The following is a 17414-nucleotide window of genomic DNA, read 5'->3' on the forward strand; positions in this document are numbered from 1 at the left end:
TTACAAAAAGATAGAAAAATTCTACCTACACCAAAGGGGCATTCCCCCCTCCCCCCCCCAGACCTGTCCCTCTTCTAGAACCAGTCTCTCCCCCGGGGATAGCTTCTTCGGCAACCTCCTCCTCTTCATCATCTTCGACGTCATCATCATCGTTGGAGGAAAGGACAAATTTGGCATCAGCCTCATCTGCCTTAGCTTGCTTTATCTCCTCGGAAAGATCGAAGCCCTTAGCATGGACCTCTTTGAGGGTCTCCCTCCGGAATCGGCGTCGGGCATAGTCATTGTTTCTTTTCTCTCGGTCGGAAGCCCCCATCCCCCAACTTATCGGTAGCATCCTTCAAATAGATGGCCACCGTCCTATCGGCCTTGGTTTGTATTTCTCTGGCTTCAGCCCAGACTTCCACAACTTCGGCCTTGGCCTTCGCAAGACCAACCTCGAGCTTGGCTATTCAGCCAGCCTGAACCAAGTTGCTCCCTTGAGCATTCCGAAGTTGAACCTCGAGGGACAATATCTTCGCCAATGCATTATTTTTAGCCACAACGAGGGTGTCCATCTTCGCCTTCCATTTATTGCACTCGGCGCGAACTTGATCTACCTCGCTCCAGAGCTGCCCAATCATATCTAGCTTTTGCTACAGCTAAGACATTGAAGCATTAGCCTCCGAAGACGAGAGAGGTAGCCCATATTTTTTCAGAACAGAGTTTACCTGCTTTTCTAACTCACTCTTGTATTCACGAGCTTTGGTCAACTTCGATCGAAGATGCTTCAGTTCTTCCTCCTTTTTGTCAAGGAGAAGCCTAAGGGTTTTCTCCTCATTCGAAGCTCTACGCAACTCGGTTTCACAATGACACAATTCGGTCTTCAATTAGACAAAAGAAGAAAAGTATGGCATTAGAGAAACTGCAGTGCCACAAAAAACTTACAATTGAGCAAAGACGTTGAGCCTCCTCGAAGATTGAGCTCGCATCCGCTGGGTCGGCTCTTATCGACCCCAGCAAAGCAACCATGGAAGGGTTCGTTTTCACTCGAGACTCCGCCTAGCTCGGACGTCTTCAAGTTCTGAGCATCCCTAATGGCATCCTCGGAGAAGGTTGGAAATGACGAGGAATGACCTACTGTCATGGCCTCGGGGAGTTCACCCGAGCTGCTCTGCTCAGGCAAAGGAGTTTCGAAGCTTTCTCCCTTTGGAGTATTTCCAGAAGTTTGAGAAGCAGTTACCACGTCAGGTGATATAGGGCCTTCATCCCCTTTTTCTTTTAAAGTTCCTTTCTCGAGGCTAGAGGCCCCGATCTCAGCAGGCTTGATAGCCTTGGAAGATTTCCTGGTTCGATTCACCAACGTTGAACCCTCCATCTCGTCACCATCATCGTCCATGAACTGGTGGATCGAGTCAATATCCACATTGATGACGACGCTTTTTTTGCGCCTCCAAGCGGGATCTGCTTGGCTTTGAGTGTCCTCGATCTTCGAGGACCTTTTTCTCTTGTTATCCTTCTTTGGCTTTGGAGCTGAAGATCCAACTTCCTCCCCTGGAGGGGGCAGCCTCATCTTGAAGAACTCACCAATACCTGCGATGGGGGAATCAGGTCACATGAAAAAAGACATTCTTAATAAGGAAAGAAACATTATGACGCGTACCATGGTGTTTCGCCTCCCACTTGCCCTTTGAGAAGTCTCGCCACTTGAGTTTGTCTTATGATGAAGTAGCAGCTAGTTTGCGAACCCAGTCCTCGAGGTCGAGGACTGCATTAGGCATCCACGGGACCGCTGCGGAAAAAGGAAAGGAATAATTATACGAAGTTTAGAAAAATTCATGGAAAAGAACTAAAACAAAGAATTGCACTCACGTTCGAACTTCCATTTCTCGGGGAACGGCAGGAACTCCTTGGGAATAACATCAACGGTCCTCACCCGGATGAACTGGCCCATCCAACCTCGATCCTTGTCTTCGTCGTTACTGGAGAAGAAGAACTTGGTTGATCGACATTGGAATTTGATTAAACCTCGGAAATGTTGAGGTCGATATAATCGGATGAGGTGGTTGAGGGTGAACTCAAGCCCGGCCTTTTCAATAAAGAACCTCATTATTATTACGATCCGCCAAAAGGACGGATGGATCTGGCCCAGGGTGACTTGATATCTTCGGCAGAATTCAAGCACGAGCGGATCGAGGGGACCCAACGTAAAGGGGTATGTATACACACTCAGGAACCTCTCTACGTAAGTTGTGATGTCCTCCTCACGAGAAGGTATTTGCACAACGACCTTCTCTTCCCATTTACACTCTCTCATCACAGCATCGAGGTGTTTTTTCTCGATTGACCTTATGTATCTCGATGCATGCTCTTGACGGCCGAGGACGTTGGGAGGGTTCTCGACTATAAAGTCCTTTTTCAAGGAAAAATTGTTCGGTACGGTCTCGTGAAGCGTCGGTAATTTACCACCGACCGGACGGGAAGTAGAAGTGGAGGTTCCTTCTTTCTGAAGAACGGGCTTAGAAGTTTTTGCCATCGGTTCTTTAGAAAAAGAAGGAAGAAATGAATAAACCGACGAGGTTTTGAGCTAATACGGCGGAGGAACTGGTGGTGAAAAGGTAAAATATAGAGGAAAATAGGTGTTGCAATGTGGAAAAAATCTTAATGAGAAGAGAAAATAAATATATATAGAGGAAGGCAGCGACGGTTCATTAATATTGATGGTCGGCCGGCTCTGACATGCATTTAATGCTTTTGGGGAAAAGAACCAATGGGCCGCTTCGGTCATTTCAACGCTTACGTCATAGGAGTGATGCCATCATAAAGGACTTCAGGAATTTAAATCGTTTCATATCATTTCATTCTAAGAAACACGAGGACTATATGTATACGGTCTAAATCGGAGAGCTCAATTTCGAAGACTTGATCATACCTCGAGCTCGAGTTCGGAAGCTCGAAGTAAGGATGGAGCCCGGCCGGGACGTGCGCACCTCGAGAAGCAAATTGGAGACTCGTCATGATCTGCCTCCAGGACAGTACAATTTCGATGACACTCAAGAAAGAGCGGGAATTTCTCAAGGGCACGTGGATCAGGGCATAAATTATGGGATAAGATTTGTACGAAATAGTACGAGTCCGTACTAGGTTGTTATACAGTTGTACCAATAGAATTCTTTACCATAATTGGGAATGTACCATATTAGGGTTTTCCCCTCCTATATAAAGGGGACCCCAATCATTTGTAAACATCATCTCATTCACTGCAATAGAACATTCTACTCTGCTTTTCTCGTTTACTGTGCTCCACAATTGTTCTTCAGCTTTATTGTTTATACTTTATTTGCTCTTAACTCACCTCGAGGCCCCCGAGATAATCGAGCTTGAGGTCCTCGTTGCTCTAACAACACTGGTTTGGTTCATCAATTCTTCTTACTTAAACCTAATACTACTTGTATATTCACTAGTATTGGAATAAATCACATATCTTTAAAATCACAAATCACCTTTAATTGTTACTCACATTTTTCGAGGTATATATATATATATATTCCGGATTAATCTATCATATGTTATATCTAAATTTGAATACCGGATAATTGAGATAGTTTGTTAAAATTAGATGTTATAAAATTCTAATAAAATAATAATTAGATATGTATTTACGAATATTAGAGAAAATACTAATTTACATGATGTAGAAATATTTGCTTAATACAGCACACTGAAAAAGCTAGCGGCAGTGATAATTGTGTAATGATGGTTGTGCGGTGGTAGTAAAAAAGAGTGGTGTTAAATGATTACCTTCATGAAATCTTAGTGAATAATTTTTAGTGATTAAAGTTAAACCCTGTCACTTCCAATCGCATACCGTTAAAATAGAAGCGACACCTTAATAACCAATCATTGAACAAACAGAGGTGTCTCTGCATCTCTTTCTTCCGATATAACCAAATCCAAAACCCCGGCTATGACTTCCTATCCAGCTCCCATAAACCCGACCCAGACCCGCATAGGATGGATAGGCACAGGCGTAATGGGTGCCGCCATGGCGTCTCGCCTTCTCTCCGCTGGCTATTCCGTCACAATCTACGCCCGTAATCCTTCTAAAGTTGTTCATCTTCAGTCCCAAGGTGCCCATCTTGCTGATTCCCCTGCTGATCTTGCGCGTAACAGTGAGGTTATTTTCACTATGCTGGGTCACCCATCAGATGTTCGACAAATTGTCTTAGAGGGTTTGATTTCGTCTGTCAACCCCAATTGCGTCATTATTGATCACACCAGCAGCCACCCAGTACTCGCTAAGCAAATCTTTGATGCTGCCCGTGAGAAGAATTGTTGGGCTGTTGATGCTCCTGTCTCTGGAGGAGATATTGGGGCGAGAAAAGGGAAATTGGCAATTTTTGCTGGTGGAAATGAGGATGTGGTGAAGTGGTTAAAGCCTTTGTTTGATGTGTTGGGAAAGGTAACTTTTGTAGGTGGACCAGGAAAGGGACAAAGCTGTAAAATTGCGAATCAAATTGTCGTTGGGGGTAACTTGCTTGGATTGAGTGAAGGATTGGTGTTTGCGGACAAGGCAGGGTTGGATAAGATGAAGTTTGTGGAGGCAATTAAGGGAGGAGCAGCTGGGTCTAAGGTTATGGAGTTGTTTGGAGTAAGAATGATTGGGAGAGACTTTAGGCCTGGTGGGTTTACAGAGTACATGGTCAAGGACTTGGGAATGGGTTTGGACGTTGGAGCGGAGCAGGGTGACGATGTTGTGGTGTTGCCTGGTGCTGCATTGTCTAAGCAGCTGTTTTCTGCTATGGTTGCTAATGGAGATGGGAAGCTTGGTACTCAAGGACTTATCACTGTTATAGAGAGGATCAATGGCAAGTGAGATCTTGAAATATTCTTGTGCCAATGTTCTTATTGACTTGGACATCTTTGCCTCTGTCAGTTGCTGAAGTGGCAGCTATATTGGTGAGTTGGATTCGCTGTCCCTTGTTGAAGATGGTAACCTTAAGAGTACTTTGTTTGACAAAATCGTGCTTATATTGGCATTACTTACAACTGTTTGCTATACACACCAGAAGAAACATATGGGTTAGTCATTTCGGGTCATTATTCTTGATAATTGATGGGTTTAGGCTAATAAGTGACAACGTTCCATTTTAGTGGTGCCTACACTAGTCAGTTAATTTTTATGCTGTACTAAATTTTAAGTTCATGCTTAAACCGCACCTTTCTGTTTGCAGTGATGCTATCATTTGTACATTAAAAAATAATCTCACTGACAGTCTGGCAAGTTTGGTAATCTCAATTTGGACCTCCCATTATCCGATGAACTGTAGAGTTTGATCCACTACAACAACAAATAGTGTATTGTGTAATGCTGAATTCTGTGCAATTATAAAAAAGTAACTAAACACTGCATTGGTAATGTTGGATTTTATACAATATTGTAATTCCTTATACATGTAACCAGGGGGCACTTAATATGATGAGATCTAAAAGATCTAGATCCAGATTGAATTAAATAAACACAAACAAAACAGAGTAGCCCCACCTAATAACATTAGTTTATTCTTAAGAGCACAGTACTACTTAACGATTTTTTTATAACCGTGGTGTCCGGGCCAGCTTGGGCGTACCTCAATTAATTCAATGGATACCTACTACCTCACACCAGCAACATGTACTAGGTAATTCTATCCACCAAGACTTGGACAGATGGGAAGAAATCACCTTGTAGGGTACTATTTAAACCCTGTCACTTCCAATCGGATATAAGGGACAAATTAATAACCAATCTATGAACAAATAGACTTGAGTCTCTGCACTCTGCAGGCTGCAGCTCTTTCTTCCCATAGATCAAAACCCTGAAGATGACTTCCTACCTAGCTCCCATAAAACCGACCCACACTCGCATAGGATGGATAGGCACATGAATAATGGGTGGTGCCATGGCATCTCGCCTTCTCTCTGCTAGCTATTCTGTCACAATCTACGCCCGCAATCCTTCTAAAGTTGTTTGTCTCAAATCCCAAGGTGCACATCTTGCTGATTCCCCAGCTGATGTTGCACGTAATACTGATGTCATTTTCACTATGTTGGGTCACCCATCAGATATTCGACAAATTGTCTTAGAGGGTTTGCTCTCTTCTGTCAACCCCAATAGCATCATTATAGATCACACCAGCAGCCACCCAGTTCTTGCCAAGCAAATCTTTGAAGCTGCTCGTGAGAAGAATTGCTGGACTGTTGATGCTCTGGTGTCTGGAGCAGACATTGGGGCGAGAGAAGGGAAACTGGCAATTTTTGCTGGTGGAAATGAGGATGTGGTGAAGTGGTTAAAGCCTTTGTTTGATGTGTTGGGAAAGGCGACTTTTGTGGGTGGGCCAGGAAAGGGGTAAAGCTGTAAAATTGCGAATCAGATTGTCGCTGGGGGAAGCTTGCTTGGGTTGAGTGAAGGATTGGTGTTTGTGGAGAAGGCAGGGTTGGATAATAGGAAGTTTGTGGAGGCAGTGAAGGGAGGAGCAGCTGGGTCTATGATTATGGAGTTGTTTGGAGAAAAAATGATTGAGAGAGATTTTAGGCCCGGTGGGTTCACCGAGTATATAGTCAAGGACTTGGGAATGGGTTTGGATGTTGGAGCGGAGGAGAGTGATAATATTTTGGCATTGCGTGGTGCTGCATTGTCCAAGCAGCTGTTTTCTGCTATGGTAGCTAATGGAGATGGGAAGCTTGGTATTCAAGGGCTTATTACTGTTATAGAGAGGATCAATGGCAAGTGAGATCTTGAAATTATTTTGTGCCAACGGTCTTATTGACTTGGGCATTTTTAACTGCAATCAGTTGCAGAAGTGGCAGCTATATCAGTGAGTTTAGCTTTGGCTATTTGAAATCTGTCCCTCATTGAAGATATAAAATTGAAGAATACCTCGCGCATAGTGGGAGCTTAGTGCACCTGCCCTTTTCTTTATTACTATTTGTTTGACAAAACTGTGCTGATATTGGCCTTACAACTTTTTGCTGTACTCACCAGAATTGGGCCACTATTTATTGACAATTGATAGCTTGAGGCTGATAACCTTCCATTTTAATGGTGCCTATACTATTCAGCTATATGCTGTACTAACTTTTCAGTTCATGCTTAAACTGCACCATGCTATTTGAGATGATGGTATCATTTCTGATATATAATGCCACTAGCAGTGTGGCAAGTTTGGTAATCTCAATTTGGATTTTCAGACCCGGCTAACAGTACTTATGTGGTATACCTATTGTAAATGTTGACATTAGCCTCAGTTTCAGCCTGAGAAACAATGTTACCTTCACGAAACTCAACCACGGTTACAGGTATGACAGTTCCAGAAGGTTCTAAGTAACTCATCATACCTAGCTTTGTTCCCATGACACCAATTCCGGCTTCCATGGAAGAGGATATTATTAATCAGAGGGATATTGAGGTTTTCTGAGAGTTGGATGTGGGAATGGGAGGCGTAGGAGGAATGAAGAGTGGAGGTTGTTGTGACGGTGGTGGTGGTGGTGGTGGTAAGGGTTTTGCAGCGGAGGGCCGAGGGTGGTGGTTTGAATTGTGAAGAAAGAAGAGAGACATGGTTAAAGGAGAATTAGGAAGAGTGGAGATGGAAAACAGGAGCTTTGTTTTATAGCTTCTCTTATCCAGTTGAAGGATAAGGAGATGAGTGAGAGGAGATCGAGTTTTTGTCTTATGATGTTAGGGAAGTCATGTTGAGAGTTTTTGTATAATAATGGAGGCGTTTAGATAAAAAATTGAGTTGAAACAGAGAAAAATAATATTTTGATATTACATTAGAAAAAGATAAGCTTATGAAGATTGAGTTGTGCTTGACATGAATTTTAATTCAAAAAAAGTATGTGAAAATTAAAATACTGTTAGTGAAAACCAATGTGGAACACTTGAAATGCGCTTTCGCTTAAAGTTCAAATGTTGCATGTCACTATTTGCCAAAACAAAGATAATACACGCCCAAAAGGGCTCATTCTCTATTGTTTGGTTACTGGATAATTATTTTTACGAGGAACAAAAATTCACTAAGAAGGTGAAAACGACATTCATGTATAAACTTCAACTCCACATAATCTGCTTCAACAATATATTTTTCATCATATTAAACATAGGTTGTGCTTGATCTCATGTTCCATGCAACCAATGATTAAGTCTCTTGCTCCATTGCCAAAAGTGACAAATATGTCCAAGGGGAGACGTCTTCCTCTTAACTAATTACAAAAGATTGAGCACAATTAAATTAAATAAAAAGGACAAAAAAGAGATGCAAATCGTTAAGCTTGAGGGCTTACATGTCCTTTAGTAAACTGAGAGGGTTGAATCAGCAAAAATAAAGGGAGATTTGCTATTTCATATAGTAAGACAAATCAGAATGAAGAACAATTCTCACCCTTCCGTGAGCTTTTCATAATTTAGTTTTTCGAACTTGGAAAATGCTCGATCAGTTGCCCTTAATAATCGATGTAAAATTTTATGATGCTTTCTTCTGCTCCTCGCCATCTCTACTTTTGAATCAAGGAAAAATAGAAAAACAACCTTATTAGGGTATACATCATCTTGCAAAAAATCCAAGATCCCATCTACAAGAAACTCGTTCCGATATCTGCCTGGCTGGTAATGAGCTGGTAAAACAAAAGAAGGCTCATTCAAAATAAAATTTAAGATGGTAGTGACAAGCTATTGAATGTAAGCTTAGCAGTCACTTACCCTATTTCTGAGCTCCATTCCATCAGGAATAACTATTTTCATGCCTGGTCTTGCAGTAATACTGACTTTCCCCTAAAATTTCAAAAATAAAAAGGATCGGGAAGTATTGGAAAGCATTTAAAAGAAAACAGACGCCTGATAGTTTTTGAGATATATTAAAGTAAAAAATTCCTGAATATATTGCTTATAAAAAAAAGTTGAATCAAAGTTGCATGTCAACACGACAAAGGCATTTATTCAATAAAATGAAGAAATAAAGCAAAACAATAAATAAATAAATAAATAAATAAATAAATAAGACAAAGGTATCACAAAACGAACAAAAGTATGAACAAAAACAAAAAATAACAAAAAGTAAAACATGTATAATCCTGATGAGATTAAAGCTTGCACATTTCTTACCTTGAGAGTTATGCCAGTTCCGAACCAAACATCCCCAGTCACCTTCAAGCTATCAAGTTCTACAATGCTTGGAATTGACTTGAAACGACTATGAAAATCATTAACCTGATCAACAATTATTTATGTCAAATATATGAAATAAATTGATAAAAGAATGTTGTAAAGATAGAGGAACATATTTACATTTCCAAACTCAGGTCCTAATTCAATAGAAGGATCCTTGGGATTTGCTCTTGTTGCATTTCTCACCAAAGTGCCTTCAGTTGAGGTGTAAAGATCTGACTGCAGAATATAATAATGGTGCGAAAGTTAGTAGATCTAGAGTCTAATATCGTGGATAGAAAGTCCAGTTAACAAAATCATCCCTTCAACCTGCAAAATGAGCAAATCTGATGTTCTTTCAACTGGAAGATATCTTGACGATGGACTGTCAATAGCAAATGCTCGATCGAAAAACTGGAAGACATGAGAAGGCGACATAGGACATTAGAAAGAGCAACACAAAAAGCTTTGATGTATATGCATAACAATGTATTTCTACTTGAAGGTGTTATTACTTCAGGAACTTATCCTTTTGACTTTTGGATAATTATACCTTTGAACTGGTAAAACCCAGACCACTTCTCTGTAGTAACCTCTCAACGCAGCTCATACTCATCCACCTGAAAAGAAAAAAAGAGTCAAAATCTTTTGGTTCCTTCATCTTTTCCACCATGAAAGACAAAAAAGACTACACCACTTACATTGTATTGATTGATTTGACACTCTCCTTTGACTTTGAGCCACCAACAATGAAAGACAAAAATCCAAAAATGAGATTTGTTATACAACGCAAATCCTTGCAACTCTACTACACCGCATTGATAAAGTTCACAAATAAAATAAATTTAGAGGGTCAGTTGGGTCCAGGGATGAAGGCAACTGCTGAGCCCCACATACTCCCTTCTTGTGTTTTCTCAAAGCTTTAGAAACTGTGGTGGGGTTATTTATAACAGCTAACTTGGTGACTTGGTTCAGGTCAAGTATAACTTGGACCTTTTGGGAGAAATTAAATGTTGTCAGAAGAGGGAAATTATCAAACAACATACTGAAAATTCAGACCATGACCAACCTGAATCCTCCCTTCCTGAGACGGAACACCCCCCTCTTCTGTTCCTGAGGTGGTAGGCATCACCTGAAATATTGAAAATTATATGCAGCAAGCAGGTACGAAAAAGAGCTGAAATTAGCAGCTGTTTGGCGATACCTCGACACAATGTTCTACGCTGTTCTTAATCAAATGACTCAGGATTTCTGAATAAACAAATCAAGGAGCTGTCCAAAACAATATCACTCAGAAGATAAAAGATTCCAATCACCTCATAAGAAAAATAATAAAGAAGTTATAAAACCAGCACAAGGATACTTGGGTCAACAACTTCAGCAAGGTTATCTGACTGCAGCAGAAGGAAATACTCCTTACCCTGTAAAACACATTGCGGTATGTTCCTTATTCAGCCTCACGTCCAAGTCAGAAAGCTTCACATAATTGAGAAATATATTTATATGTATATCAGCTGCGCACACATGCCCGTCGAAAGTCAAGAGAATCCATGTATAATTAAATGAAAGAATGTTCTAGATTCCTAATTCTATCATAGTTATGAATCTCAATTTTAGGTGATAATCCTCATTTTTCATGTAACAGGAATTTTCCTAGTCCAGTGTAGGCTAAACTACTATACAAGGAGTCCTCTTTTAGGTTTGTTACCCAATTCAATAAGAAGCCGTGTCTGGTATCAGTACTTCTACAACCTTGTGAAGACTAAAGTAGCTTAAGCCGCCTGCTTGGACAAAAATTTTCCTTCTTTCCCCGGTGGTAACACGTTTTTGTGGTGATTATTCTGGCAACATCATCGCTATTGACCAATATTCCAAACATTCTTCAGGGCAAATTTTCAAGCAAACATTTCTTGAAAAGTTTTCTTCTCTTTTTTTCTTCTTGGTATCAGAATTAGAGGTATTATGTCCTTTGTCTGAACATTGAGTTTTGGTTGTGGTTCCGACAATTTTTTTGGTTACTTTTTAGCTGTTCAGTTCATGGTACAGATTAGCATCTTCTGCCTCTCCTCACTCGCAGGAAAAAATTCCTCTCCATGTCTGCTATAGAGAGCACTTTCTCCTACTATACAATTTCAAGTGATTTTTCTAGGAAATAATTCCAGCTCCATATTCCTTTTCGCGGATTGTTCATTATTTCAGAGACACTATTCATGTGACTAGTTTTCTATACCTTGACTTACAGTATTTCTTGTTTTCAAAATTGGCAAACTCAAGTTGATCCACCACCTTGAGTATGATAGGGTATGTTACAAGAGAATAAATGCAATTAAATGTTAAAATTATCAAGATTTATTCTATTTATTTAGGTATCTCACTGTGTAGGTAATTTTCCTTTTTTATTACCCCTCTTTATTTCATATAGTATGATTTTTCCTTATTTTCATGTACCATAATATCCTATATAAGTGTGCTCTTTTATGTTGATAACATCTCAATTCAATCAGAATTTTTCTCTTTTCACAGGATGCGTGTTATCTGTGTGCGTGTGTATAGGAAAAGCAGCATAAAATAGTAATACTTTCTATCGGACCTGCTAAAGTCTTAGTTTTGGTAGCAATAAAACTGAACACCATACACATCTCTACCTGAGAAATCAGCGGTTCAAGTTTTCCACTGCTGTTCAGAGAAAGGAAAACCTCCAGCAGGTGGGAAGGATATCTACCATGTCAAAAAAGACATTAGGTGAGAAAAAGACATTAGATGAAACCAATATAGTTCAAGCTCTAAACAAGCTGAGCTTCACGGCAATCATTAAAGGTTTAATGGTCATCAGAAAAGGAAATCAAGTGCTTCAGTAAAAAGGAAAATAAGTGCCAATTAAGTACAAGTAGTGAAAAACCAGTGCACCCTAATGTGTATTTGAAAACACTCTTGAAATGCCTTAAGAAACTGAGGTCATCATAATAGAGTATTTTTTTTCTTTTTTCTTTGTTCTTTTTACCAACTTTTTCTATCGGAGAAAGGTTCTACTTCCCTTTTTTTTTTCTACTTCTTCTCTCTATCAGAGGGGGTCACATTGAGTAAAATCATTCTAACTTATCAAAAGAAGCATATTTACCCTTGAATTACACCATAGAATTCCTAGTGTAAGAATAACACATTTGCATCATAATTTAAAATGCTAATATGTACAAGCAGATAGAGATAGCAAGAGGGAGCATAGGAGACAGACGGAAACATACAGTTTGTTCCGTGTGCTTGATTTATCAAGGGTCCGTGACCCTGGCATATCTTCAATATTTTCTTGTTGATGTTGGCTCTAAAAATCCATGATAAGAGCTTTTTACTTCACAAAAAACAAAAGAACAGAAAAAAGAAAATACAGAAAACACATCACATGTCACAATATTTCAACAACAAACCTGAATGAAAGTGTGGATATTTTTATTCGGGTGCTTCTCCAACACCTAATTTAAGCAATCAGCTGATTAGTTTCCAGAAAAATCTCATTAAAAAACTCAAAGTACAGGTGATATAAGATCAGTCACCTTCAGGATGCCATCGTGTGTGCTAGGAGTATTCATCATAAGCAATGGAATATTGCAACCATATTTCGAGTTGATGGACTGCAAACATATATAGAACCAGTTATCCAAAAATTATTCATTTCAAATTAGTGATAACCCCAAACAATGATTTGTATAAGAAAATGGGAAATACACTCCAGAAGGGGCAGCAAATGACCTACCTCAATATGATTGACGACCAAATCCAGACAAGTAAATCCATGGCATACTTCAAGTGCAGATCTGCATATCAAAGCAACAGCAAATAAATAAAGATAAAATCAAGACAAGGATAATTTATCAAAAGAAAGCAAATTTAGTTTGTAATTTGACTGCATTTACATGGGTCCTCTATTTATTCTTCTAGAACACAACAATTTTTGTGATTGAACATCGAATTCACTAGAAAAAAGGTATGTCTTTTCTAATACAGTAAAAGCTTCAAATCAGTACAGGTCATGAGTGAGCTCTCTTAATATTAAAAGACCTTTTCCGTGGATGAAGATAAACAGGTGAAGGTCTTGCACCCACCTTAACTTGTATCTTCTTCTTTTCTTCTAAGTTAAAGAGCAAATAGTCAAATGCAATGAGTTCAAAAGTCAACAAGGAATGCATGACTTATGGAGATATTATAAAATGAAGGTTAGAATAACAAGGTGTCTGTGGCAAACAATATTTGTAAGGCAACAACAACAACAACAAACCCAGTGCAATCCCACACAGTGGGGTTTGGGGAGGGTAGTGTGTACGCATACCTCACCCCTACCTTATGAAGGAAGAGCAAACAATATTTGTAAGGATATAACAAAATTTTCAGATAATCCACAGTCCACAATTCGTATCCTTAGACAGAGTGCTACGGCATTAGCATATAAAATTTCTAAAACTGGAACACTAGAGTTTAGACTACTCTATGGAAAAAGATTCAGAAGCAAAAAAGAAAGCCTTAAATGTTATTACTAGGGGTTAATTGCTGATAAAATCTTATAACTGTAAAAGAGATTCTTCACTCTAATTACTAGTACAATAAAAGCACTTTCCTATAGGCTTTAATCACTTAGCAATAATAAAAGGAGGAAAAGAGACTTCTGAACATCAAACACAGTAAGAGGGGGAAATCCCACAAGTGTTAATTGAGAAACGAGACCAAAATAAAAGTTAACTGTCATTTTTACATAAGTGGAATATTTTATATGCACAAAAGTAGTCACATAAAATGGGAAGGAAGGTTTGCTATCTACGTGGTACAAATTTTTCACTTTCTCCTGTAGAAATAACGCTGGTGGAGAATGTAAAATAAACCGGCTAAGTTCTTACTTCCTTTTCTCACCAGGAAAACATAAATTGCAGAATTTATGAAAGTTTAACGGGCGTGAAGCACCTCCAGAGTGGAAAGGAAGTTAGTATCTGTAAACATAATAAAACAGAAGCTCTAGGTGGTGCAAGTGTGCCTAAAGCCCCCATACCATAGAATTAAATGCGGCACTCTTAATCAAAGAAGAGAAATAAAAGATTTTCTATTTGGACAGATCATGTATATTTTTTTTGATAAGGTAAATTGTAAAAATCTTATGTATATTACAAAGTCTTTTAGAGCCACTAATGTTTCGGAATGTACTAATCAATCAATATATCTCAACTCTCAACTGAGTGCTTACTTTGGTCCACTGAAACCCATATCTGATCCCATATTACTATTGAACTTTAACACGACAAGTTTGTCCAGTAGCTGCTTAATCTCTGTAAGATCTGCAGAAATAGGAGACCAAGTGATTGATATATCATTCAGATACATAGATAAAGCATTTTGAGTTGACTTAATGCCTACATCCCTTAAAAACCATAAGTATTTGTAAGAAGGAAAAAGAATTAATAAGATTTTTTTTATAAGGAAGAAACAATAAGATTATAAGATCACAAATTTACTCTCAGAAGCAGGTTCTAATCTTTCATATGGCAGAACGTAAAGTTTATCCTTGCTAGCCATCTTGATCTTGTCGAGTTGTTCAGCTTCATCTCTGCATCCAGATTGCATTCAGGGGGGGAAAGTCAATAAAACAGTGAATTAAAACTTGAACACTGCCAGAAACTAATAAAGTTAGATGCACTCAAACATACAAAATTACAACTCTCTAAATATATCTAAATACCAAAACTGTTTCAAATACTTCAACTGTACATGTGTAGCAGTTCTATAGCTAGTGAACTGGAAGAGTTCATCGTTAGACGAAATTGAATCATCAAAGTAACTTTAAGATACATACGTGGTTTTTGAATTAAGTAAGCTGATAAGGAACTAATCATCTCTTGTTGCATTGCAGCTTGACTGGACAACTATGGACGGGTAAGCTGCATTCTCGTTGTTTAATATTTCTTGGGTGTTGCCAATGACAGTGGAGGTTGCAAAACGAGTTGGAGATAGGAGAGGATCTTCTCTTTTGGAGAATATGGAATGAATGGATAAGGGGATTGTCCCATAATAGTGAGAACGATGTAGAAAGCATCAATATATCTTTTTTATTTCACTTATTTTTTGTGCAAGGAGAAAAACCATGTTGTATGGATAGCTGCTCAAACTTGGTTGAAGAATGCATGACTCGAGCAGAGTCACGCGCACATCTTGTACATATATCTTGACACTGTCTTGGTGCCTATTACTGAAACTTTTTGACTTATCAAAACAAAAATACTCCTAAAGCATAACTATACCAGAAATCCACATGAAATAGCAAACATAGTTCGAACCTAAGGTTCGCCAGATTTATTTAATCGTGCTCGTGCATGATATCCACATATATTAAACTCTAAAGCCTGCTTATCAAAAAAATAACCTCTCAAGCCCAGCAAAAGCAAGAAAATGTTTCAAATAAGATACATGCGGAGCAAACATAAGACCTCTAATATCATATGTGCAAAGAATCAGATCACATAGTCATTCTCTTTAGGCCAAACTTTCAGCCTATCAAAATTTTATGAGCAGTTGGAATAAATCACAGAAGATGTTTCACTCAATTTTGGAGTGTAAATTTCCTACTATGGCTTTTCATGTTAATTATGTGGTTCTTAGTTAGTTCTAATCATTTTAACTGAAGCTTATGCTGCTACGATAGAGAGTTATACATTTTTTTTAGCAGATACTTTACACAGTATACCTTTGGGTGTTATTCCTAGAAATTCTACCCAATTTCTTCTTTTCTTCTAGTCTCACAGTAATACTAGATTTTCCTCTTCTCCTAGTATTCAATACACAGTGTATCGTTCATTATCCAACCGTCATAATAAGGTGATCAAATAGGTAAAGTTAACCCCTCATTCCAGCAGAACAGCTAGTCCCCTAGATACATTATCCTCACTGAGTATAAAAAACAAACCATTATAGTGCCATGATAACTAGGCAGAGTGAACACGATATGCCAGTTAAGTCAATGAGATAGGCACTAATAGACACACACATGTATGAGTTCCAATTCATTGACACCCAAAACAAGCACAACAACACACAGTTTAGACGATTAAGGAAAATTTCATGCACTACTAAGAAGTGATAGTACCTAATTTCAGGCTTCGCAATTGCAGAAGCTCCGAAAGCAGCATTCAACCTTCTCTGCTCATACAGGAAAGTCTTTGTAATCAAATTACAAAACAAATACACAAATTGCACTGAATCATTTGCGGGCACGGGATAGGTAATTTTCTTGTAAATATCCCAAGGCATACTCGAATCAACAAGACCCACAATCGGAATTTGCAACTTAGAAGCTTCCTGAATCACAGAAGACTTCCTCTCCGTATCGAAAATCACCACACAATCAGGGGGCTGCACAGCCGCAAGGTTCAGCTTCTTATTCCGACCTCGAAACTTTCTCGGACTCGAACTGTTAGTTAAAAAGCCTCCAAGACGCCAGGAAGTATCATTCCTGCATCCAATGGTTTTGGTCATCTGATCGATGATTTCGTCGAAAAGGGTGTTGGTGTTGACGAAAATGAAGCGGGCTCTGTTGCGAACGAGCTCCCCAATGAAGGAACAGGCGTTGCGGAGGCAGATGAGTGTTTTGTCGGAATCTATGATTGTCATTGCGTTTCGGCTGCCGCATGAGTAGATTTTGAAGTGGTGTGATGCCACGCGACGGCCTAACTGGGCGTTGGTACTGAGGAGCTTTTGGATTACTACTGAATGGATTGTCATTTTGGGGAAAATTTGGAAATGGGTTGATGAAGAAGGTTGTAAATTAGTAAAGAAAAATAGTTGTTCTTTCTTGTAGATGCATTAAGTTGAGTAACAAGGCTTTAGATCTATGAGTTTCTGTTTTCCAATGGCAAATTGGGGTTTGAGCAAGACCAGCTGAGGCCTGAGTGTAGCTACTAGCGCTTCCGGCCGCTAAAGTCGTCCAATTGTATTTGGCAAGGGTGTCAAATAAACCGTGCTCGGTCCTTCTGTTAAGGGACCGGTTTTGGGCTGAGAACTTTTTCTTTTTTTTTTCGTAATTCTTTTTACATGAAAATTTTAAATAAATTAAATTTAGGTATGTTGTCAGATTAAAACTTAAAATATTACTTATCAATTTAAAAATTATAATTTGACAATACTCCAAAAAATAGTGCAAATTCAAACTCCAATTATTTTACTGATCATTTAAACCTAATTTAAGTCTTCAACTTCAAATATGGTAATTTCATCTCACGAATTGAGC

At 38.9% G+C, this 17414-nt stretch overlaps 2 protein-coding genes and 1 pseudogene across 3 annotated transcripts; 2 read left to right on the plus strand and 1 right to left on the minus strand.

The window, feature by feature from the left end:
- Positions 1–3812: 3812 nt before the first annotated feature.
- LOC107819482 (putative 3-hydroxyisobutyrate dehydrogenase-like 2, mitochondrial) lies at positions 3813–7042 on the plus strand. Its single transcript, XM_016645583.2, has one exon. The coding sequence runs from the start codon at positions 3944–3946 to the stop codon at positions 4850–4852; it is 909 nt and encodes a 302-aa protein (XP_016501069.1). The 5' UTR covers positions 3813–3943; the 3' UTR covers positions 4853–7042.
- LOC142182724 (putative 3-hydroxyisobutyrate dehydrogenase-like 3, mitochondrial) lies at positions 5841–6749 on the plus strand (annotated as a pseudogene).
- Positions 7043–7888: 846 nt separating the features above from the next.
- Positions 7889–17145, minus strand: LOC107819480 (UTP--glucose-1-phosphate uridylyltransferase). 2 transcript variants are annotated; one of them, XR_001655724.2, is made up of 19 exons: positions 16275–17145; positions 14650–14741; positions 14382–14472; positions 12906–12966; positions 12706–12783; positions 12580–12624; positions 12400–12476; positions 11803–11875; positions 10521–10578; positions 10362–10408; positions 10227–10289; positions 9859–9890; positions 9711–9777; positions 9488–9571; positions 9299–9397; positions 9116–9220; positions 8714–8785; positions 8397–8628; positions 7889–8217 (listed from the first exon to the last, which is right to left on the minus strand). XR_001655724.2 is itself a non-coding variant. In XM_016645582.2 (18 exons), exons 1-18 carry the CDS (start codon positions 16907–16909, stop codon positions 8587–8589), a joined length of 1821 nt encoding a protein of 606 aa, XP_016501068.1. In that variant the 5' UTR covers positions 16910–17145; the 3' UTR covers positions 7889–8586. The 2 variants fall into 2 exon arrangements, 1 of the variants encoding a protein (XP_016501068.1); XM_016645582.2 differs by having other exon boundaries at positions 7889–8628.
- Between the last annotated feature and the right edge of the window lie 269 nt (positions 17146–17414).

The sequence above is a fragment of the Nicotiana tabacum genome, chromosome 7 (genome assembly GCF_000715075.1).
Source record: "Nicotiana tabacum cultivar K326 chromosome 7, ASM71507v2, whole genome shotgun sequence".
Classification (NCBI taxonomy): Eukaryota; Viridiplantae; Streptophyta; class Magnoliopsida; order Solanales; family Solanaceae; genus Nicotiana; species Nicotiana tabacum.

Bases quoted from the DNA above. Each gene is read 5' to 3' on its own strand.
- LOC107819482 (XM_016645583.2), top strand. From the start codon at position 3,944: ATGACTTCCTATCCAGCTCCCATAAACCCGACCCAGACCCGCATAGGA.
- LOC107819480 (XM_016645582.2), bottom strand. From the start codon at position 16,909: ATGACAATCCATTCAGTAGTAATCCAAAAGCTCCTCAGTACCAACGCC. The intron at 14,473-14,649 runs GTAAATTTGTGA...CTATTTCTGCAG, and splicing joins ATTAGAACCTGCTTCTGAGA to ATCTTACAGAGATTAAGCAG. The intron at 8,629-8,713 runs GTAAGTGACTGC...TTGTTTTACCAG, and splicing joins GAATGGAGCTCAGAAATAGG to CTCATTACCAGCCAGGCAGA.